We start from the raw sequence: 24,179 nt of genomic DNA, 5'->3' as shown, positions 1-24,179 counted from the left end.
CAGGTAACATATCTGACATTAGAACACTGATATCAGGATCTTTTTCCTCTATTTGCAAAATGGACAATGATTTTGACACACAGATCTGAAACCTAACGAAATATATTAACATCACTCATCTATAATGTATGATTATGAAAGGAATAACTTACTTCTATACACATTGTGAGAGTCACTCAGTCAGTTGTTCCACTTAAAATTTAGTGCATTCACTTGCCCTCGGTTTCCGTTGTTTGTCAAGATAGTGATCAGTAATAGTGATAGGTAATAGACAATGAGGACGTTTTAAGAAAACTGTAAATAGAATAGTGTAGTTGTAGTGTTCTTTTATGATATTTATAATCTATTTTATTTTAATAATTCACATATTAGATTTCTATTAACAGATGGTTAGAACTTTGGTGTTTGATGCGTAATAATAAGTAGGCTTAAAGGGATCCAAGTGATAATTGGTAGTGAGGAAAAAACCACTCAGGAAGAGGACAGTATGGTTCTCAAAAGAAGTGATAAAAATATTTAATTAGATAACTCCAAGTATTGACAAGGCTGAATTGTAACTATCAAAGGTAGGCCTATATTTATTGGAATGGAGATTGTCTTCAAGAAGCAGAAGATGTAAATGTCAACGGTAGGCTGATCAACAATCTGAGATATGCAGATGATACTGTCATCTTGGCTGATAGTGCTGAAGTTCTTCAGTGACTGGTAGACATAATCGTAGCAAAAGGGGTAACCTTGGACTCAAAACTAACACCAACAAGAAAAATGTGAAGGCCATTACTAGAACTTGTAAAACACACATTCTTATGAACGTTTATGGAGAACAAGTTGAGCAAGCGCAGAAGTTTATGTACCTTGGCAGCTGGATTACTGAGGACGTGGGCCCAGATTTAGAGATCCTTGTACGAATAGAAATGGCTTGTGGTAGCTTTAGAAAAATAAGGAATCTACTGTGTGACAGAAGCCTCAGCTTGTAACTTTGTCAGACTCTATGTTGCTTCTGTACAACATTGAAATATGGACTCTGAAATATAACACCATTAGGTTCAGGACGTGGATTTTCTGCAGGATGTTGCCGATCTCGTGGACTGACCACGTCTCGAATGCTGTCGTACTCAGACGCATGAGGAGGAAATGAATGTTGGCGTGTACAATTAAGAAAAGAAAGACAACCTTCCTTGGGCGTATTATGAGGAATGTAAAAGTACATCCTACTTAAATTATTGATGGTCGTAGAATTCACTGTCGAGGGAAACAGGAATTTACGGGATTAGACAAGACTAGACTCAAGTAGACTGATGAGGACAGCCAAACATCGTGAAAATTTCAGTGAGATTGTGGCAAACATATCCATCGTACATTGCCTGTGGGATTCAAAACTTTTCCTTAGCCCTCCACATTTTCTTCAGGTTGACAGAATCAAAGGCCTTTTCAAAAACAATGAAAGATGTAAACAAAGATGTCCAGTGATTAGCCTTCGTGTGTTAATTTGATCAACAATGGCCCGGCCTCTTCTGAAGCCTGCTTGTTCTTAGTAGGGGAGCAAAGAGAGTTCTAAATCCCTGAGTCAGCATTTTTCTGCTGATGTCATCAAGGTCATTGACCCCGACCAAAGTCATTGACCCCACTCACGTAACCGTAATGTCAGCGCCGGAAATGACGTCAGCATTTTCTGCTGCGTCAGCACCCGAGGTCATTGACCCCGGCCAAGGTCATTGACCCCAGTCACGTGACCGTGACGTCACCACCACGTGCTCTCGTTTGTAAACAAAGCCACGTGCTTTTTTGACAGGTGTCATCCGCCATTTTGCATCACTAACCTCAGTGCTGCCATCCTGACGGGGCTAAACCTCACTGTTGCCACCTTTGATACGTGGTAGCGGGCAATTCAAAATCCACGTGCTTTTTGACAGCTGTCTTCGCTAACCTCAGTGGTGGCATGTTGATGGAGTAAAATCCTTATGGATGCCACCTTAGGCACGTGCGTGCGTGAAATTTGAAATTCCACGGCTCTTATCTTAGGCTAACCTAAGTAAATGGTTATGCTTTATTGACTACGGGGGAGGATGGGGGGGAGTTTAAAGAGGTAATCCTCTTTCCTCTACCTCCCATTACCAAAAATAAGGGACGGGTGAGTGAGAGTGGACCCTAGAGGTCCACCACCGTAGCGATGTCTCTCTACAAAAAATATTGCCCTGGGGCCAGGGCACGGCTGCCTCTTACGAGGCAAGCAAGGACACGTTGTCTTACACTCGTATTTATACATATGTTAAGTGAGGTGGGAGAGAATGTTTAGATCAACATGTGCGTGCGCACCTCCTGCTATCTACCCAAATCAGGAAATGAGTCATCACTTTTTCTGGTGAATCAGCACCCGAGGTCTAGTAGTGTAGCAATACAGGTTCCAATGCAAGGTCACTGACCTCTAGTATAGTAGGTGAACAATGTCGATTTGCGGATTATGCATAAGAGAGCGAGCCTAACCTTAGAGTCGCCATCTTGAGGGGAGTAACCTCACTTTAACGGCTAGTTGCCCTTCCCGACGCTTAAGAGAGCAAGCCTAACCTCACACCCGCCATCTTCAAGGGGCTGTCCCTATTTCAACGGAAAGATGCCCTTCCCAACGCAAAATGCACAAGATGGTGGCTATAAACAACTCCTTATGAGACGGCCTATGGGCTCTTGCGCAAGATGGCTGCTATATATAGTCTCTTATGAGACTCCCTAGGGACGCTTGCGCAAGATGGCTGCTGCTCTTATGAGACGGCTTAAGCGCGCTTGCGCAAGATGGCTGCTATACATAGGCTCTTATGAGACACCCTAAGGACGCCTGCGCAAGATGGTCGCTATACACAGGCTTATATGGAGAAATCTGGCTTAGAGGCTACTGCGCAAGATGGCGGCTGCTCTTATGAGACGGCTTAAGGGCACTTGCGCAAGACGGGTGCTATACATACACCTTTGGCTCCCGGTGGCGTGCAGTGTGAAAATGTTTTGGACAGCTGTCATCCGCTTGCATCGCTAACCTCAGTGCTGCCATCTTTACGCCACTAAACTTCATAGCTACCACCTTTGACACGTGGTGGCGGGCAATTTGAAAAATCTACGTTCTTTTCTGACAGCTGTCTTCCGCCATCTTACATCGCTAACCTCTGTGCTGCCATCTTAACGGCACTAAAACTCATGGATGAAACCTTTGACATGTGGTGGCGGGCAATTTTAAAAATTCCACGTGTTTTTGACAGCTGTCAGCCCCTATCTTTAAATACATGCACATGGCTTACTGCTGTCTTGACAGAAGTAAACTTTATAGCGCGGGACTTAGCCACGCCGCAAGCAAGCAAGCTGCCCTTCACAACTTACTACGATCATAGTTATAAAGCAAGCTGCTCTTCTCAACATTGCGCGTGACGGCGGCTATACATAGGTTGTTATGAGACGACCATGGGCGATTGCACAATATGGCGGCTATACACAGGCTTATATGGAGAATGCTAGTTTAGAGGCTATTGTGCAAGATGGCGGCTATACACTGCCTCTTATGGTGAAAGCTAGCTTAGAGGTTACTTCACAAGATGGCAGCTATACATAGGCTCTTATGAAGAAAGCTAGCTTAGAGGCTACTACACAAGATGGCGGCTATACATAGGCTGTTATGACTTCCTCCTCCTCCTCCTCCTCCTCCTGCTCCTTCTCCTCTTAAGGCATATCTCTATCAAACAAGTTTAAAAATGCATCGCGAAGGCAAGATTATGCTCGGGTTTATAACCAGCAGCGATGACGTCATCATAGTTGTGCATGTTTAGACTTGTTCACATACTTACGAAGCTGCTGTTAAGAACATCTATTGCTGTGTTTAGAACATATCATGACAAGAATCGCATACTATAGTCAATGTCGTGAGTGTTGAGAACACTATAAACATATTAAAACTAGAATCACATACTACAGTTGATGACGTTACCTACAACAAGTGTCGAGAACACTAAATAAGTGATAAAGACTAGAATCACATGTCGTTACCCAAAACAAGTGATCAGAACAGTTTTACTCCATTGCATGAGATACTTTTGTAGAAAAATCTAGAATCGAACAACAGAACGCTGTTCAGAGAGATACCTTTGTAGAAAAAATTCCCTTCTCAACATACTTATTGAGCTGCTCTTCTTTTAGCAAGCTGAGACGATGACATACTTACGAATTTGCTTTTTTGAACACCTTCTTTCTTGACATACTTATTCTTCCTAGAGTGATGTAGTATTTAACCAAACTTTATCTTGCAAAGAAGAAGAGGGAGCGGGCGGAGGAGAGGGTAATACCCAATCTAAAATAAAAGAATATGTCAATTCTACATTATTTTTTACATCCTTTATGTACATGTTTTATCACGAGTCGTTTGCTGTAGTGATTTCTGCTTGATGTTCGGGTACTTCTCCCCTTCGTAATTGATAATGCAATTTTGGTATGTACAAGTTTTATCTTATCATGTCCGTGTACCTTTCCCCTTCTTAATGCAATTCTTGTATATACAGGTTTTAGTTGATGCTGTACCCCATGGAACACGGGTAAGGGAACCACTATCCCATACACGTTTGTCATCGAAAGGAAGCAATGAACATTTATTTTGTTCGATCGTATACACATGATGTTTACGTGATTGAATCCTTTTATGCATACAGAAAGCGGCAGAGGTGAGTACATCGAGATAGTGTTGAAGATGTAAACGGCTAACGACGCATGAACGTACGCCTTTTGCTTCTTTAACAGATTGTGAATTTTGAGTGTCATAGGCATCCATTTATGGTGCTAAACCAATAAACTCAGTCATGATATTCATGCCGCATTCATCTTTCATAAGCGCTATGATTTTCTTGTTTTATGGTCGAATGTTGAATGGATAACTAGGTGAAAAGGAAGAAATGTTAAAGAATTGCGAATGGTTTCGCATCACATCGCAGACGTCCGTCTCCCGAATATGATAAATGAAACTATCTGTATCCGTATACATAAGTGTAAGATCAGAAAACTATTGCTTTGCAAATCCATAATGAAAACTTTGAAAAATCAACTATAGCCATTCCTAAATAAATTGGCTTCGCATAGACAATCTCTGTTTTTTCATTTCAACAGAAATACGGTAACGATCAATAACATGATAGGCTTTGAAATTTGGTTTTGAGATACACTTGCGTGTGCCATACCGGCCATCCCATTGATTAATTAAATGAATGTCGCGATGGTTGCGTACATTTTCCATGCTTTTGCCATAGATCGAGTTATTCATCAGTTTGAAAAACGTACTCCCAAATGTTGTTGTAGCACGTTGACGATGTTCAGTATTTAAATCCATGTACGGTTTAAGCCATGCTTCCTGCTTAAACGCAACGATACGATGAATACACTCTAACAATAAGCCGTATTCGAGACATTGTACAAGACATTTTATGTGGATAACATAGCGCTTTTTCGGAAAAGGAGTGGCTAGGAGTTTCGTATGTTTCGATGTAACATTAGGGGTAATCATTTTTTAACGCAAAAAAGAAGGTCAGATGTGAATCGTGCAGATGAGAACGGTATGCAAGAGAAGCTTCCAACACGTAGCCGCGATGAGGATCTTTAGCAGCCTCAAAAACATGAAAATGTTGAATTTCAGTTTCTGTTAGCCATACAAAATCTTTACACGATAATGGCTGTGACATGGCTCACCCATACAGATTATTGACATCGAAATACATCAGATAAGAATCTTCTTTCTCGGAATTATAGTTCTCGAGGTAGGGATTATTTGCGATAGCATGCCTGTTGACAACCGAAACTAGTCCGCCGCGAATGCCGCGTTCAAAACTCAAAAGCATGTCGACATCCGTTAGAAGATCAAGTTGAACACCGGTACACTTGAGCATTGCATCCCATGACAGACCAGGTGTTGTGTAGTAATAGCAAGGGTGCAATCCGTAAATAGTTAAACACATTTTACGAAACTTCTCAAACACATCACAGAGTAAAAGTGTATCTACCTTCAAATACAAGTCTGCATATTCTCCTAAAGTCTGTAGCTGAAGCGTTGACCACACCTGGCAGGCATACAAATAGTCTTCATCGGAAATACATACCGTATGCTTATCGTATGACGATGAGCTGAGTGACGGCGTGCTACATTCACTTAACACACTTGTAAATGCAGACTGAGGAGGTGATTTTGTTTCTTTTAATGCTTGAAAGCTCTGAATGTAGTCATAGGGCAGAACACCTTTCCTTATACAAAGTTTAAATAGTTCAGTATCTGAAAAATACTCTCGAATGTATTTCAAGTCGTCACTGGGAAGCCCATTTACAAGTGTATCAAGTGAAAAATTCATAAATTATACGAATCTAGAAAGCGAATGCTAATATCGCCTACATGTTAACTGAATGAAATAACGCGTCCATGATTTTGCGCAATCGCAGTGAACTTTGTACAATATAATTGTGCAAATTCACGAACGATATAGTGACTGTCATAGCCAGACAAGTTATGGAAGAAGCATGGAATAAATTTAGGTACATGATATTAAAGATTGCAAGAATCATGTGCAGGTCCGCGATATTTCGCAGTAAAGTGACAATGATCTCTAACATTAATCTGAGGGAAAATAATCGGCTGTTTACAGATGTGATATTCATCAGTTTCATCATGCAAAATCATTTCATTTAATGTCATTTGAAAGGGCACTGGTAGCGAAATAAGCCTATGAACGCGTTCTGTAACTGTTCTAATTCTTTCAGCAATCATGCTATACAGTTTTCGCCTCGATACATTCTAAAGAAAGATAGTGATGCATCGTACGAACAAACAACTTTTTTTTAAGCTACTAAAAATGGAGTGTGCTTTTGCACGTAATTAGTGAAGGGTTCGCTCATGTCAGGTTGGCAACGATCAAAAGATACAGTAAAACATTCAAAATCTGCACAAACCGCGGAGGGAACAAGTTCCTGTCGATAATAATTCTCAAACTTCATTTCTGCATTTTCTGTGGTTGGCAGTACAAGTTTTACGGCAGGATGTCTTGCACAATCATTGATATGTGTAGCTAACATAATTTCAGTGGCAAAGTATTGCAAGCATCGCTCGCATATATACTTTTTCCCATTGTGTGATGAAAGCTGAGAACTTAACAGACGAGTAAGATTAGATATCAAGCAGCAGTGGCTTGTGTTTTCATTGCAAACATATAAAGGATGATGACGTTGTTTGGGAGAAGAAGCGGAGTAAAGTGGCTCTACAATACGGTCTCCGTCGACACCGTATACAGAAAATGAAAAATTTGGGTTGTTTTTTCAAACGTAGAAATGTTTGCTAAATCCATAGGAAAATAAACACCTTCAAAATTTAATGACTCTTGCAGCTGACTAAACATATCCTTATACTGAGAAGTTCTTGAATGATTACGTGTTGGTTTTAACACCATGGCGTTGCACCACAGAAAGCAATAGTCATCGTTATTCTCAATATTGTTCACTGCTTTCTTATTTACAATCGCTGGAGGAAGTTGAATGTGTCGCCTACCTAAGTTGAAAGGGTCTAATTTGCACACTTTAATTTGAAGATACAAATACTTTCAAGTGCTTGTTCCTTGCTCCTTCTTCAAACTTTTGAACTTAAGCTAGCAATGTGTCGACGATGTGTTTGCGAAACCATACCGAAATATTGTCTGAACATAAAAGTTTCGTCATTTTAGAAGAAATGTAAAATGTTTCATGAATTTCCTGATTATCTTTGAAAAGAATGAAGGAACAAGCAAGACTAGCCTTTAGTTTAAGCGCCGTATGCATAGACAGCAAGAACTGACTTGTCTTCGAAAACATCATAGCAAGAGAGTAAGAAAGAATTTGGATCTAAAATATTTAATGAATTTCGTATAATGCCGCCTAGAACACGCGATGAAATACATGTATGTATAGTTTCCCAATTCATGGTCATAATTACGCTCCAACAAAACTAATGATAAGTTTTGACAAACAGATTGCTGATTTAGTTCTTCTATTTCTAAGTCTGTTAGCACACTGGGTAGAAAAACTTGTAAGTCCTCACAGACGCATAAAATTCTTCCCCAGAATTTTAATCCCTTTAAATCACTGAAGATTGCTGAGCCGCCTGGTGAATCCGTTTGATTTTTCTACAAAAAAGCGAAATACTATTTTTTCGAATGTTTAAAAAAATATAAACATATGAGATCGATAAAAAGATCATAACATACCTTAAGATGTGCACGTTGAAGACTGAAAACTGCGACACGGATGAATGACGATGACGACGATAATAATTCTTGATGTAAAAAAAAAACAAAAAATGTAATTTATGTCTGTAGCTTGAAAGATAGGCTAGAAAAGGTGAAGCAGCGTAAAGTAAAGTTAGCACTTGCGTTGCACATAGTGATGATAGGATAGGAAAGGGCCCGAAGCTTAGTCGGTTCTTCAAGAGCTAGCCTAGCTTTATTCACCGAGCTAAAGTACATGCAGCTCGCAGATCATCAACAGCTAGCGTAGAAGCACTTGTCTTGCACATAGTGATGATTGGATAGGAAAGGACTAGTTAGCCGAATCGTCAACAGCTAGCCTAGCCTTCTATACTGAGCTAAAATACATGCAGCTCGCAGAACTTTCTCAGCTAGTAAAGTTGCTTTTAAAAAAATGCAAGCACTAACCAACAGTTTTACAGCAGGCTAACCTTAAGATATGCACGTGCAAAACTGAAGAATGCTCACTGGAATAATGTTTACAGCAGATGATGATTTTCTAAAAAACAAAGAAAAAAGAAATCGTAAATATATATAAAAATCGATAATAATAATAATAATAATAATAATAATAATAATAATAATAATAATAATAATAATAATAATAATAATAATATTCTAAGAATATTCAAAGAATAAAACTTACTTTTTCCAGCAGATATGAATCACGATGGTCAGCTTCGTTGAAAGTGAGGGAATACAGTAAATTGGTTATTTGTTTAGATACACACGCGATGTTATAACATCAGCACTTTACACATACGGGCATGCAACTGTTATGCGTCTTACACGCAAGACTACATCCGGTGGACTGTGGACATGCTGCTAGTGAACAAAAGCAGGAAGTGCAGTACAGTTGTAACAAAAGTTTACGCAGCTAAGTGTCTTTACAAGAAGCGGTCGGTATAGTTAAAAACTAATAAAGCACAGGCCTTCAGCGTAAGCAGTAGACTAAGGCCCTTTTCCTAGCCCTTCCTCCCCGTGTCAGTATCCCCTGCCTAGTCTAAGAGAAGAGCACTTAACAGGGAGACACTCGGGACCCTGAGCTGAGTCTAAGCGAAACAAACATGGTGAGTTGTCAACGATGGGGCCGTGAGCTGAGTCTAAGCAAAACAAACGAGTTAAGTTGACGACGACGGGACCCTGAGCTGAGTCTAAGCGAAACAATTACGCTAAGTTGACATCAACGGGGCCGTGAGCTGAGTCTAAGCATTGCTTGTGTCGAGCTGTAGTTGGGGAGCGATCCGCGGGCCTTGAGCTGGGCTCGGACGACGGTGTTCCCTGCCTAGCGATCCTTGGGTTCTGAGCTATGCGCTTAGTATGAGTCTCAAGGGTTTTGTGTTAGCGACTGAGTGAGCTACCGGTGAGTAATTTTTTATGATAAAGTTGGCGAGCGAGCGATGGGCTTTGAACTCAGCAAAAAGTGCTGCGTGCAACATTCCACAGTTGGCGAGCGAGCGATGGACTTCGAACTCAGCGAAAAGGGTTGCGTGTGACATTCCAATTGATAAGCGGGTGTAGTCTCGCTGCAGCATACACACAACTCCACCAGCTTGAGTTTGCTTGAAGCACATTCTAAAATATTATTTACTAACATTGTCCCCCAGCGAATCGAACAACAACGTTTTTGTAAGAGATTGCAAACACAAGAATAACACCCACGGTATTTCTTGCTCCGAGACTCGTGCATCTCAAACCTGGTGCCGGCACACAAGTGTTCTTTTTGCCCATTTGCCCATTTGCCCTTTTGCTAGAAGGAGGTGCCCGTTTGCCCTTTTGCTAGGAGGAGGTGCCCTTTTGCCCGGAAGAGTAGCTGTTTTGCCTTTTTGCCCTACCGATATGGAGGAAGTGTTCTTTTTGCCCATTTGCCCTTTTGCTAGGAGGAGGTTCCCTTTTGCTATACGGAAGAGGAGGGGCCGGCTGTGTCCCATCGGAGGAGGAAGAGGCCATAAGAGGTTATGTATATCCGCCATTTTGTGCTGTAGCCCTCTCAGTCAGCTTTCTCCATAAGAGCAGCCGCCATCTTGCACAAGCGCCCTTGGCCGTCCCATAAGCGCTCATGTATAGCCGCCATCTTGTGTAATCGCCCATGGCTGTCTCATAAGAGCATATGTATAGCCGCCATCTTGCACAAGCGCCCTTGGCCGTCTCATAAGAGCTCATGTATAGCCGCCATTTTGTGTAATCGCCCATGGCCTTCTCATAAGAGCCTATGTATAGCCGCCATCTTGCACAATCGCACATAGCCGTCTCATAAGAGCCCATGTATAGCCGCCATCTTGTGCAATCGCCTATAGCCGTCTCATAAGAGCCTATGTATAGCCGTCATCGTGCGCAAGCGCCCTTAAGCCGTCTCATAAGAGCAGCAGCCATCTTGCGCAAGCGTCCCTGGGGAGTCCCATAAGAGACTATGTATAGCAGCCATCTTGTGCAAGCGCCCCCAGGCCGTCTCGTAAGGAGTTGTGTATGGCCACCATCTTGTGCAATTGGCGTCGGGAAGGGCATCTTTCCGTAAAACTAAGGATAGCCCTTAAATATAGTGGATGTGAGGTTAGGCTTGCTCTCTTAGGCGTCGGGAAGGGCAACTAGCTGTTGAAGTGAGCTTACGCCCATCAAGATGGTGACTCTAAGGTTAGGCTTGCTCTCTTATGCAAAATCCGCAAATCGAAATTGCTCACCTACTATACTTGGGGTCAATGACCTTGCATTGGAACCTGTATTGCTACACTACTAGACCTAGGGTGCTGACTCAGCAGAAATAGTGATGACTCATTTCCTGGTTTGGGTAGATAGCAGGAGGTGCACGCGCACATGTTGATCTAAGCATTTTCTCCCACCTCACTTAACGTAGGTATAAATATGAGTGTAAGACAATGTGTCCTTGCTTGCCTCGTAAGAGGCGGCCGTGCCCTGGCCCCAGGGCAATATTTTTTGGTAGAGGAGACATCGCTACGCCAGTGGACCTCTAGGGAGAGAGAGAGAGAGAGAGAGAGAGAGAGCACATCTCTCACTCACCCGTCCCATAATTTTGATAAGGGGAGATAGGGGAAAGAGGACTACCTCTTTAACCCCCCCCAATGTACCCCCCGAAGTCAATAAAGCATAACAATCTACTTAGGTTAGTCTAAGATAAGAGCCGTGGAATTTCAAATTTCACGCGCCCACGTGCCTAAGGTAAGAGGATTTTGCTCCGTCAAGATGCCACAACTGAGATTAGCGAAGACAGCTGTCAAAAAGCACGTGGATTTTGAATTGCCCGCTACTACGTGCCAAAGGTGACAACAGTGAGGTTGAGCCCCGTCAAGATGGCAGCACTGAGATTAGTGATGCACGATGGCGGATGACAGCTGTCAAAAAAGCACGTGGCTTTGTTTACAAACAAGAGCACGTGCTGATGACGTCACGGTCACGTGACTGGGGTCAGTGACATTGGCCGGGGTAAATGACCTTGATGTCGTCGGCAGAAATAGTGCTGACTCAGCGATTTAGAACTCTCTTTGTTCCCCTACTGTTCTTAATCGCTACAAATTTCAACTGTTTGCAAGAGACATTTATTTTTAGTCATCGTCATGAAGGTTCATATGTTTGTAATCTATACTAACAAATTACCCGTGTTTCGCTACGTTAATTCTACAATTTATATGGATTTCTCCGTAAATTACTCTAAAGGCAGTGAGTAAGATTATATTAATTTTTTGATACTCATATGGCAGCTGGATTCATAAAATTTGGCTAACATGTGGCCACTGGACGTGTCAATGTGCGTCGCGAATATAATGATTCTATCATTCCTGTAAGTGTGTCAAATGATAACATGTACACGTAAAAAGTACAAAATTAAAATCGAGAAATACAGCTCTATTTAACGTATAAGGGACAGGTATACGACAAAAAGTCACAGGACGGAAGTTGTAGATCTCTCCGAACTGAAAGGCGATTGTACTATCTGTTTCATGATACGACTTACCGTTTAGTCACGAAACGAAGGTCCGCACCGTCATTAAAAATGCATTCACAGTTCGATATTTTCCGGGGCCAAAAGTTATAGATTTCAACAGCTTGGAATTTTCCCTCAAAGAAAAGAGTGTTCAGGTTTCCGGATTAGCACTCACATAGATACGGATTAAGGAAGAAAGTAATACAGCTGATAAGGAAGTTGAAATTAATAGAACATAGGATTATAACTGAGGAAAGCCCTATAGGACAAGTAAATACCGGCAAATACCAAGCGGATGTATTGGCAAAATTTAATGATCCTCAATAAATTGTGATGATATGAGCTACGGTTTTGAAGGCAGTGACAGGGGAGAAATTTAGGCGCAGGTATTCATGGGTAAACTGATAATAAGATAACTTAAGGTTTTTTTACTTTAGCCTAATGAGACAAGGCAGAGGCAAGAAATTAAAGCAGAAAACAGAAGTAGAGTAGAAATACAAAAAAAAAAAATTACAGCAAATGCCTGGAAACCCCTTACGGTGTGAAATAATGTGCTGCACTCATTGGTTCTGTTAGAATTTTAACAACGCCCCTTAGTGCTATTTCGAGGAAGATTGTAACCTCCACCGGTATTCCACCAGTATCCCGCAGAATGGCCTACTGATGCCTCTCTTCTTTCTGCCCAAGGAACACCATCGAGTTCACAGGAATGATGACGAAAACGGCAATACGTTACTTCCCTGCTGGCAAGCAGTCAGAGATGTTGCCATGGTAACCTACAGGTTAGTTGTCGATCTGTCAGTCTGTCGGTGACTCTATGCAGAGCATGAGACCCGCAGAAAATACGGTAGTAATTTTCTCCGTCATTTGAAGAGTAAGCGAACTTATGTACATGAAAAAAGTTGTTTATAATAAAAAAGATGTTTCACTTATAGTCCACGGATTTTACATAAAATCAATAGTATAAGAGAAAGTAGGAGAAAACTGTTCTGGTTTTCCCGTTAAATCGCCATCTATTCAGAGATTTTTAAATCACATGCTTATCAAAACCTTCCACGGGACGAGTATACTCTAAATGTGAAGTTTGGTCGAGATCTATACCGCCGTTTTGCCTTGATGGTGGAACGAACAGACACGAAAAATAAAAACCACGAATACGACCTTGAGTTGACCTAAAATGGAAACATATCTGAAAATTGGCAAAACAAACAAAATTGCAGATAGCGGACCCCCTACAACTTTACTTATACAGATGTTATGAATGTCTTTTTAGTTTATAAGGAGATGGTTATTCTTCACCATTGTAAATGCCTGAAACAAGCCGAAACATGTACTGACCAACTGTAACTCATCACGAGTGCTACACGTATTGATAAGGTTGCCATCCGTCCGTCCGTTCGTCCGTCCATCCATCCATCCATCCATCCATCCACCCACCCACACATGTGGCAGATTCCCTATCGGTTGTCTTCGTAGCCTTTTCTGAAATGATGTCAATGGCATTGGACATTAATTGAACATATTCCTTGGTAAGCTATTCCAATTCCTAACTCCCCTTCCTATAAATTAATATTTGATTCAATTTGTCCTCTTGAATTCCAAAATTATTTTCATATCTGATCTTTTCTACTTTTAAAGACGCCACTCAAACTTATTCGTTTACTAATGTCATTCCACGCCATTTCTCTGCTGAGAGCTCGGAACATAATACTTAGTCGAGCAGCTCGTCTTATTTTTCCCACTTCTTCCCAGCCCAAATTTTGCAACATTTTTGTAACGCTACTCCTTTGTCGGAATTTACCCAGAACAAATCGAGCTGCTTTTCTTTGGATTTTTTAAAGTTTTTGAATCAAGTAATCCTGATGAAGGTCCCGTACACTGGAACCATACTCTAGTTGGGTTCTTACCAGGGACTTACATGCCCTCTCCTTTATATCCTTACTACAACCCCTTAAACACCCTCGTAACCATGTGTAGAGATCTGTATACTTTATTTACAATCCCATTTTGTGATTACCCAAATGAAGATCTTTCCTTATATTAACACCCAGATACTTACAATCATCCCCAACATACTTTCACCCCATCAATGCAGTAATTAAAACTGAGAGAACTTTTCCTATTTGTGAAACTCACAACCTGACTTTGAACCCAGTTTATCATCATACCATACTATCCATTTCACAATATTGTCGAGGTCATTTTTCAGTTGCTCACAATTTTGTAACTTGTTTATTACTCAGTACAGAACAACATCATCCGCAAATAGCCTTACCTCTGATTCCACTATTTTACTCATATAATTTATATAAATATAAGTAAACATAAAGGGCCAATAATACTGCCTCGAGTGAATTCCCCTCTTAATTATTACAAGGTCAGATAAAGCTACTCTAATTCTCTGAGATATATTTTCTAAAAATATAGCAACCCATTCAGTCACTTTTTTGTCTAGTCCAATTGCACTCATTTTTGCCAGCAGACTCCCATGATCTACCCTATCAATCGGGATACAGTCCATTTGACCTCCTGAATCCAAAATATCTGCTATAACTTGCTGGAATCCTACAATTTGAGTTCTAGGGTGTATATCTATCCAGGAAAAGTGCACAGATAATAATTTCAAGTCCTTGCACTATGTGATTTATCTCCGAATCTAAAAAATCTTGACGTTCAGATGACCCATCTTCCTGCGCCAGCCCATCAAAGATATCCTGTCTTCACAGCTTGCCAGACCAGCTTTCTGCGGCTTGATCACACGTGAATCACCCACAAAGTATAGTCCGTCAACCAGATCCGCATGCAAAACTACGCTGTTTTCATTTTTGTTGATATAACTTCAGCCTTTTGTTCATCGACTGTCACACGATAACCCTTGTCAACAATCCTCGCGACTGACAGAATATTGGTTCGTAAAACTGGTACGTGTAGAAGTTCGCTCAAGTCAACTGTCTTATCACGTTCGTTCATTCGTGTCACCAACTGCGAAATGCCTTTGGCACTAATTTTCATGGAGCTGGAATTCGTCAAGTTCAACGTTTCACATAATAATGTTCGATTCAGTGCACTTAAAACTGTCAATATCGTTGGCCATGTGTGCGGTACACCCACTATCTCACAGTTTCTTGTCGGTCGAATGAATTGCTTCATGACACGCACTCGAAACTGGCGAAGCGTCCAGCGATGTGTTTTCCGTCTTGCTTTTGTTTTGGTGACTTTTTACTTTCGATCGCCAATTCGCTGCTTTTTGACCCAGTTTTCTGCACTTCAAACACCTGAATGTGTTACCGTCATGCTTATTCGATGCATCTGATTTGCCATAATTCTGACTGTTCTGTTTTTGCAACAATATCACGTTTTGCGCATGAATTTGTTAATTACTCGATCGTGCGTCACTTTCCTCAACTATTTTATGCGCAATGTTTCGGGACTCGGGAATTTGTTGCGTGACTAGATCGTGATACGAAAACTATGAAAACTTTCCAGAAAAGGGTAGATTAACATTATCGAAAGAAGGTCGTTGTTTATCGGTACTTCCATATCACTGAGTCGGTCAACAGCATCGGAGGATCTTCGCAGATGATCACGAATGTCGTCGAACACGTTCAAGTGTTTTCTCAGTAGGTAAGCTTTTCTTCCAGGGCTTTGGGCTTGTAGACACTTTCCACATTCCTTCAAAGTTATCTCGACGTCGTACAATTTTTCACCTGTTTCAATTCGATTGAAGAGATTCCCAGAAGTACCGTATATCTGGCATAGCCCTGTTATCTCTCGATTCTCACACCGTCACTGCCACAGCATTTGCTGCACTTGCCTCGGGCCTCACGTTTGCACCATTCACGTAGTTCCAAGCACCATTTTTAACGAGTAACGCTTTCATGTGAATTTTCCACGTATCGTAACTGTCCTTTGAAAGCATTTCGATTCGCATTATCGCACACGACGCTATTTCTCCTACCTTCTCGCCACGTTACAGGAAGTTCCACACTATCGCGTCTTTCTACTATTCCACTTTCTCACATGCGATAGTGTGCCCATAACCTATTAATAAGACTGTGGATTGCAAAGTGAAACACGACGCCCGTTAATTTGAAGTGCAGTTTTGTTGAACACACGAGAAGAACAAGATTAACACAATGAATACATCTGAACAGGTCAAGTGATTGGCACACACTGAACTGTACAGATATGGCTGAACACAGTCAAGGACAAAACACCAAATAACACCAGATGGCAGCACCAGAGGGAGGCTCGATTTGAATCATACTTAACAACACCCGGCCCCGGTTGCAAGTTGCAATCTTAGTGTAGTCTTTTATGTACAGTTATGAATTATGATTATGAATACCTCAAATGTACTAGAAATTATTTAATATAACTTATCGTTACTGTGAGTAGCTACTTTATTTTTAATCCGTAACAAGACCTGTTTGGAGCTCATGATAAAGTATAACATATTTCACACAGGACGTTCCAATAGATGTGCCGATTAATCCCAAACTGATTTTTACTATAAAACCAATGACAAACAAATGGCGGCCTTGAGTTCACAGTGAATTTAAGCGTTGAAGTCGTTGCTCGATACGGTTTCTAAACAGAAACAACGTCGTTAGCTCAGCCATCCTGTTTGAATTTTAAAGCATCATAGTTAGGTTAATAATAATAATAATAATAATAATAATAATAATAATAATAATAATAATAATAATAATAATAATAATGCCTTAGCTACCTGGTACAGACTTTTCGACTCGGCACTATTTAGGCGTACAAACTTGATAATTATCCTTTAAGTGGAAACATAATTATTGAGCTGCACGTCTTGAATTAGCGGCAGATGTGCTCTGGAAGTTATGTCGCAATATTTCTTACGAAGTTAGATATCACGTTCCTTGGTGTGGGAATTAAGTGAGCTTTGAACTGTACATCAATCCACACAGAGTTGGCATCAGGAAGGCCATAAAACTGGGGCGAATCCATATAAAGTGCCGACCCCAATAATTCAGAAAAAAGGCTAGGAATATGAAGTACTCACTATAAAACAATCATCTCAATGATGAGCTAGTTTCCTTGAACATATGAGAAGAAGTCCTGTACGTTACTACACTTAACACAATGACTTGTATTTTTCTGGATGAATTGCTAGTTGAAGTATACTTTCTGATCATTGGCTCCTCATCTGATGGAAATGAAGTAGATATTCCAAAGAGTCTGAAAAGCTACTTTATAGACAAGGTATTGCCCAAGAAATAAAATGATAAAATGCTGCTATCAACGCACTTTCTCAGAATAACCACATGTCAAAACATATTCGATATAGAAATACAAAGGGGTCAGAAGTCAAGTGCATGAGGAACATGAATATGAAATTAAGAAACACCTAGTTTCCATTACTAAATCCATATATTTCAGACGAATAAACCCATTAATACCCACTGGGTCGAAAACGACCCGTTGTAAATGATATTAGGAATTCTTCACGTTTGTTATCCAGTCTACTCTACTCTCTATAATACACTTCACGCATTGCCACCCTTCGTAAACTGTAGGCAATTTGCATTCTTGACCTAGACGGGGAATGCGTTGGTGAGTCGAGGAGTCTTCTGCAGCCAGCATGTTGAGCTTCAGAAAAGTGTAAGTACAGCTGAACTTGTCTAAGTCATTTACCTATAATTAAAAAGCGTGTTTTGCATTTGAATATTGCTGAGATTATTACCTCCCCCCCCTTATGGCACTACAGCCCTTGAAGGGCCTTGGGCTACCAAGCGACCGCTGCTCAGCCTGAAGGCCTGCAGATTACGAGGTGTCGTGTGGTCAGCACGACGAATCCTCTCGACCGTTATTCTTGGCTTTCTAGACCGGGGTCGCTATCTCACCGTCAGATAGCTCCTCAATTCTAATCACGTAGGCTGAGTGGACCTCGAACCAGCCCTCAGGTCCAGGTAAAAATCCCTGACCTGACCGGGAATCGAACCCGAAGCCTCCGGGTAACAGGCAGGAACGCTCCCCTACACCACGGGGCCGGCTGAGATATTTAGCATAATTAAAATTTATTTCATATCTCGTGGTTTAGTGGCTATAACTGGCCAAATTATGGATAGGTCGGAAACGACCCAGTGGGCAGGATAATAAAAAATAACTTTTTACCGAAATTGGGGATTTAAGGATATCATGTATTCTCATCAGGCCATATCATTATTACACAATTGCTGCATTTATGTAAGATACAATATTGCTGCATTTATGTAAGATTGGAACAATTATTTTTTTAGGAATACGATTTCTATGAGTGGTGGTGGTGGTGGTGATTATTGTTTTAAGAGGAAGTACAACTAGGCAACCATCCTCTATATAACACTAATCAGATGAAAAAATGGAAGGGATCCGACACTTCGAAAAATGAAGGTATCGGTCAAAGAAAGACAAGGGCCACGAAGGGCGTGAAAATGAAAGACTCCCTAGCCCTCGCAAACCTAATAGCGTCGGGGTCAGAAAAGAACAAGAGTTGACCAAGCGCGGTCGGATAGGACAGATGAAAGTGAGGAGCCTGGCACAAGTAAGTGGAAGCAATGCCAGGACTCAGCTAAGGGCCCCGTGGTCGCCAACCCACGCTCCAAAGTTCAGAGCCCCTGGGGCCGATTTCTATGAACACTGCTGAATTTGGGAATTCCTAGTCAAAAAAATATCATAGTCATTCCGAATATATCATCTCTTACATACCGTACCTCATTTACTGACTTAATTCCAATCCATTTCTATTATTGTTTACAGTAGCCTATTGACTCACGAAGTAATAGCATTGCTAGACTAGGAATATATTTCGGGTGATATCGATATCTACATCTCGCCTCCAGATGATCAGGGAGTTGACACGGATGGTGACACTGGAGAAGAGGAATGCAACGACGCAGGTCGTTTGAGTCGTGGGCTGTTAAGCCTCTGCAGAAATTATCAGCGGTGTGAATGAAACTCTTGAAATATATCTCCATGCTTCGCAGTTCCTTCGGCAGACGAAGAGACTGCCTTTACAGATACACGAAGATCCAAGGGGGGTATCAATGCACCAGAATCCATAAAGGAAAGGACAAACAGGATATATACATTAGGGATTTTGGGTTTCGGAGACACGTACCCCGAGTCTTCCTAACAATCTATTGTAAATCGTGTCGGAGTCCCGGCCCTAATCATCATTTTCAGTGTAGGAGGAGAATTGAGGATTCTACCCGGGTCCATGCAGCCTAACATATTATTTTCACTGATCAGCCGCGCAGAAGATGTGCCCAATATTCCAATAAAACGGTGAAAGTCTGCGAAAATTGCTCTGTTCCATTGCATGACAAATATTTGCAGCCTTCCATCATATGTAATACCCGTGTATTGTGATACAAAAAAAAAAAAAAAAAGTGTAAACAGTGAATGTGAAATAATTTTCAGAACTAATTCAGAACAAGTGAACTCTGAGCAATATCTGTTATTTGTGACTTTAATAGATAAGGATATATTAAATTTGATTAAAATTTGTCATGTATAAAAATAATTAACCATAAAAACTTGATCTCAACTACATAAGAGGTCATCCCCACTGAGTCTTCTTTGACCCATGGTATTTTCACTATACTGAATATGCAGTAATGTAAAATTTGTACTAATTGTTATGTTTGAGACTTATACAAAAAAAAAAAAACCATCGTAAATGATCAAAATTAGCGACAAAAATAGTTATGGGCCTAAATTGGTTAATAGGTAGGTTGTTTTTGGTTTGTTACTTTTAAGACTGTGGAATATCATCAGCAACAGTCCTGGTTACATTCTGTGTCTTATAAGTCACGTCATTGTGGTATCTGTATTGATATGTTTATTTTATTTATTGCATGGCTTTTAATGCTGGGAGTATCCGAGGACATGTTCGACTCGTCTGGTGCAAGTCTTTCTATTTGACGCTCATGGGTGGTCTGCACGTCTGGATTTGGGATGATGATGATGTTAATGATGTAAGGAGAGGGTGAATACCGGTGTCGGCACACAGCCTACTCCTAGCAGATAACACCAATGGGTCTGGTCAAAGCTTTAACGTCCTCACCATCAACCAGAAATAACCAGCACCATACATACAAATAATCATTACTGTATATGCTTATGATAAATTATTTATTTACCTCATAAAGTCCTGGAGAGATTTAGATGACAATTGTGCATCACATAGCTTGATGGCATGTGTGCATATAGCAATGACAAATTCTTCTCCAGTCATGAATGGCAATCTTGCAAAGTCGAAGTGTGAGTGAAGATGTTCATAGGTAAATGATAAATCGACATCGGTGTAATTAGTGGGAGGATCCTGAAATACACATCCAAATAGGTACATAAACATAAATACATACAAAGCAATACCAAAGGAGGGGTAGGGTGTTCAACCATCCCACCTCGAAAAGTACTAGACAAATTTTTATAGCACATATGGATTTTCGAAACTTCAATCCATTAAATCAAAACTCTTATGAAATCAATAATTCGAAAAATAAAACAAATGAATTTTAGCTATACAACGGTGCCATTTCAAATGTTTATTTATTAATTGTACCCAATCACTTGTTCTAAATTTCGCCTGGCTACGCTCGTCGGTAGGGATGGTGGAACATCCGAAATGAGCCTCTCAAACTATCTGGTTCTTAAATATTAAGGACAGGAATCTGAGAACTTACAGTAAGTACGAATGAGAACTATTTTAATTAGTGGGTAAATATGTTTATTTATCCAAAACATAGAAAAGTTGGACCGGAATTCACAAATCAACACTTTACAGAACAAAATAAATGACAATAGGATCTTGAAGCCTCAATGAATTTAACCTTACTCACTAGAACCTAAGATGCTACTATAGCGCGGGGATGTAATCAGATAAGCGGGATCAATAGTTGGCCAAAGGCCTTGAACTTTTAATTATTTATCATTATGAAAGAAATAGCATGTAACATCTCATTCGTCATTTACAGAAGTCCCAACATATTTTAGAGTTTAAAGGGAAACATAAATTTGAACTTGCTGAGGGTGGGCCTATGCAATGCCCCGAGTACTCGCGTGCACGTTATGCGCGGACCATGATAGTTGTTCATCTAGAGTCTTCTTCTTCTTTTACTGCTTTCCCCCACAAGTGTGTGGTCGTGGAGGTGAACTGTGTCGCACATGTGGATTTGGCCAAGTTTTACGGTCGGATGCCCTTCCTGACGCAACCCTGTGTGGAGGGATGTAATCATTATTGAGTGTTTCTCTGGTGGTTGGTAGTGTGGTGTGTTGTGTTGTCTGAATATGAAGAGGAGAGTGTTGAGCAAACACAAACACCCAGTCCCCGAACCAGAAAGATTAATCACGCGATTTAAATCCCGACCCGGCCGGGAATCGAACCCGTGGCCCTCTGAACCGAAGGTATCAACGCTGACCATTCAGCCAAGGAGTGATCCCAAGTCTTTCTACTGTTTGACTGTAAGGTATGAGTTTGTTCTGTATCCGTATTACTGGAAGAGTTGTACGGTCTGGTTCGGATAATAGTCTTGAATTGACTATAAGGAGTGTTTGGGATTTGTCAGGGTTGTGAGACAGTCCATGCTGTACTATCCAGTTGTTACATTACATACATTACATACATTATCATTGTAGACTGTTATGCCTTTCAGCGTTCAGTCTGCAAGCCCCTGAGAATTTACTAAACGTCGCCACAATCCTCGATTTGCAACTGGTGTTGTGGCCTCATTTAGTTCTATACCTCTTATCTTTAAATCGTTAGAAACAGGGTCTAACCATCGTCGTCTTGGTCTCCCTGTACTTCTCTTACCCTCCATAACAGAGTCCATTATTCTCCTAGGTAACCTATCCTCCTCCATTCGCCTCACATGACCCCACCACCGAAGCCGGTTTATGCGTACAGCTTCATCCATCGAGTTCATTCCTAAATTAGCCTTTATCTCCTCATTCCGAGTTCCCTCCTGCCATTGTTCCCATCTGTTTGTACCAGCAATCATTCTTGCTACTTTCATGTCTGTTACTTCTAACTTATGAATAATATATCCTGAGTCCACCCAGCTTTCGCTCCCATAAAGCAAAGTTGGTCTGAAAACAGACCGATGTAAAGACAGTTTCGTCTGGGAGCTGACTTCCTTCTTACAGAATACTGCTGATCGCAACTGCGAGCTTACTGCATTAGCTTTACTACACCTTGATTCAATATCACTTACTATATTACCATCCTGGGAAAACACACAACCTAAATACTTGAAATTATCGACCTGTTCTAGCTTTGTATCACCAATCTGACATTCAATTCTGTTGGATTTCTTACCTACTGACATCAATTTAGTCTTCGAGAGGCTAATTTTCATACCATACTCATTGCACCTATTTTCAAGTTCCAAGATGTTAGACTGCAGGCTTTCGGCACAGTCTGCCATTAAGACCAAGTCGTCAGCATAGGCCAGGCTGCTTACTACATTTCCACCTAACTGAATCCCTCCCTGCCATTTTATACCTTTCAGCATATGATCCATATAAACTACAAACAGCAAAGGTGAAAGATTACAGCCTTGTCTAACTCCTGTAAGTACCCTGAACCATGAACTTATTCTACCATCAATTCTCACTGAAGCCCAATTGTCAACATAAATGCCTTTGATTGATTTTAATAATCTACCTTTAATTCCATAGTCCCCCAGTATAGCGAACATCTTTTCCCTCGGCACCCTGTCATATGCTTTCTCTAGATCTACGAAACATAAACACAACTGCCTATTCCTCTCGTAGCATTTTTCAATTACCTGGCGCATACTGAAAATCTGATCCTGACAGCCTCTCTGTGGTCTGAAACCACACTGGTTTTCATCCAACTTCCTCTCAACGACTGATCGCACCCTCCCTTCCAAGATGCCTGTGAATACTTTGCCTGGTATACTAATCAATGAGATACCTCGATAGTTGTTGCAATCCTTCCTGTTCCCTTGCTTATAGATAGGTGCAATTACTGCTTTTGTCCAATCTGAAGGTACCTTACCAACACTCCACGCTAATTTGACTACTCTATGAAGCCATTTCATCCCTGCCTTCCCACTATACTTCACCATTTCAGGTCTAATTTCATCTGTTCCTGCTGCCTTATGACAATGGAGTTTATTTACTATCCTTTCCACTTCCTCAAGCATAATTTCACCAACATCATTTTCCTCCTCCCCATGAGCTTGACTGTTTGCAACACCACCATGATGATTTCCTTTTACATTGAGAAGATGTTCAAAATATTCCCTCCACCTCTCCAGTGATTGCCTGTGATCTGTTATGAGTTCACCTGAATTACTCAAAACACTGTTCATTTCCTTTTTCCCTCCCTTCCTAAGATTCTTTATTACTGTCCAGAAAGGTTTCCCTGCTGCTTGACCTAGCCTTTCCAGGTTATTACCAAAATCTTCCCATGACTTCTTTTTGGATTCAACAACTATTTGTTTCGCTCTGTTTCTTTCATCTACGTACAAATCCCTGTCTGCCTCGGCCCTTGTTTGGAGCCATTTCTGATAAGCCTTCTTTTTACGTTTACAGGCTGCTCTCACTTCATAATTCCACCAAGATGTTCGCCTTTTCCCATCTTTACATACAGTTGTTCCTAGGCATTCCCTTGCTGTTTCTACTACAACATCCCTGTATGCCACCCATTCACTTTCTATATCCTGAACCTGCTTACTGTCTACTGTTCGAAAATTCTCACTAATCATATCCATGTACTTCTGTCTAATTTCCTCGTCCTGGAGATTTTCTACCCTTATTCGTTTGCAGACAGATTTCACTTTCTCTACCCTAGGCCTAGAGATACTTAGTTCAGTACAGATCAGATAATGGTCTGTATCATCGAAAAATCCCCGAAAAACTCGTACATTCCTAAAAGATTTCCTGAATTCAAAGTCTGTTAAGATATAGTCTATTATGGATCT

At 40.9% G+C, this 24,179-nt stretch overlaps 1 protein-coding gene across 4 annotated transcripts in view; it reads right to left on the bottom strand.

Moving 5' to 3' along the window:
• LOC137498893 (UDP-glycosyltransferase UGT5-like) overlaps nucleotides 1-24,179 on the bottom strand; it is a 361,857-nt gene that overhangs the window by 106,078 nt on the left and 231,600 nt on the right. For all 4 annotated transcript variants that reach the window (XM_068226630.1, XM_068226631.1, XM_068226628.1 and 1 more), the window contains exon 3: nucleotides 20,370-20,551. In XM_068226630.1, coding sequence (XP_068082731.1) covers nucleotides 20,370-20,551 — 182 coding nt within the window. The remainder of the gene's footprint in view (nucleotides 1-20,369; nucleotides 20,552-24,179) is intronic.

Source organism: Anabrus simplex, chromosome 3 (assembly GCF_040414725.1).
Source record: "Anabrus simplex isolate iqAnaSimp1 chromosome 3, ASM4041472v1, whole genome shotgun sequence".
Classification (NCBI taxonomy): domain Eukaryota; kingdom Metazoa; phylum Arthropoda; class Insecta; order Orthoptera; family Tettigoniidae; genus Anabrus; species Anabrus simplex.
The sequence above is the reverse complement of the archived record's forward strand: the minus strand, read 5'-3'. Positions and strand labels throughout refer to the sequence as shown.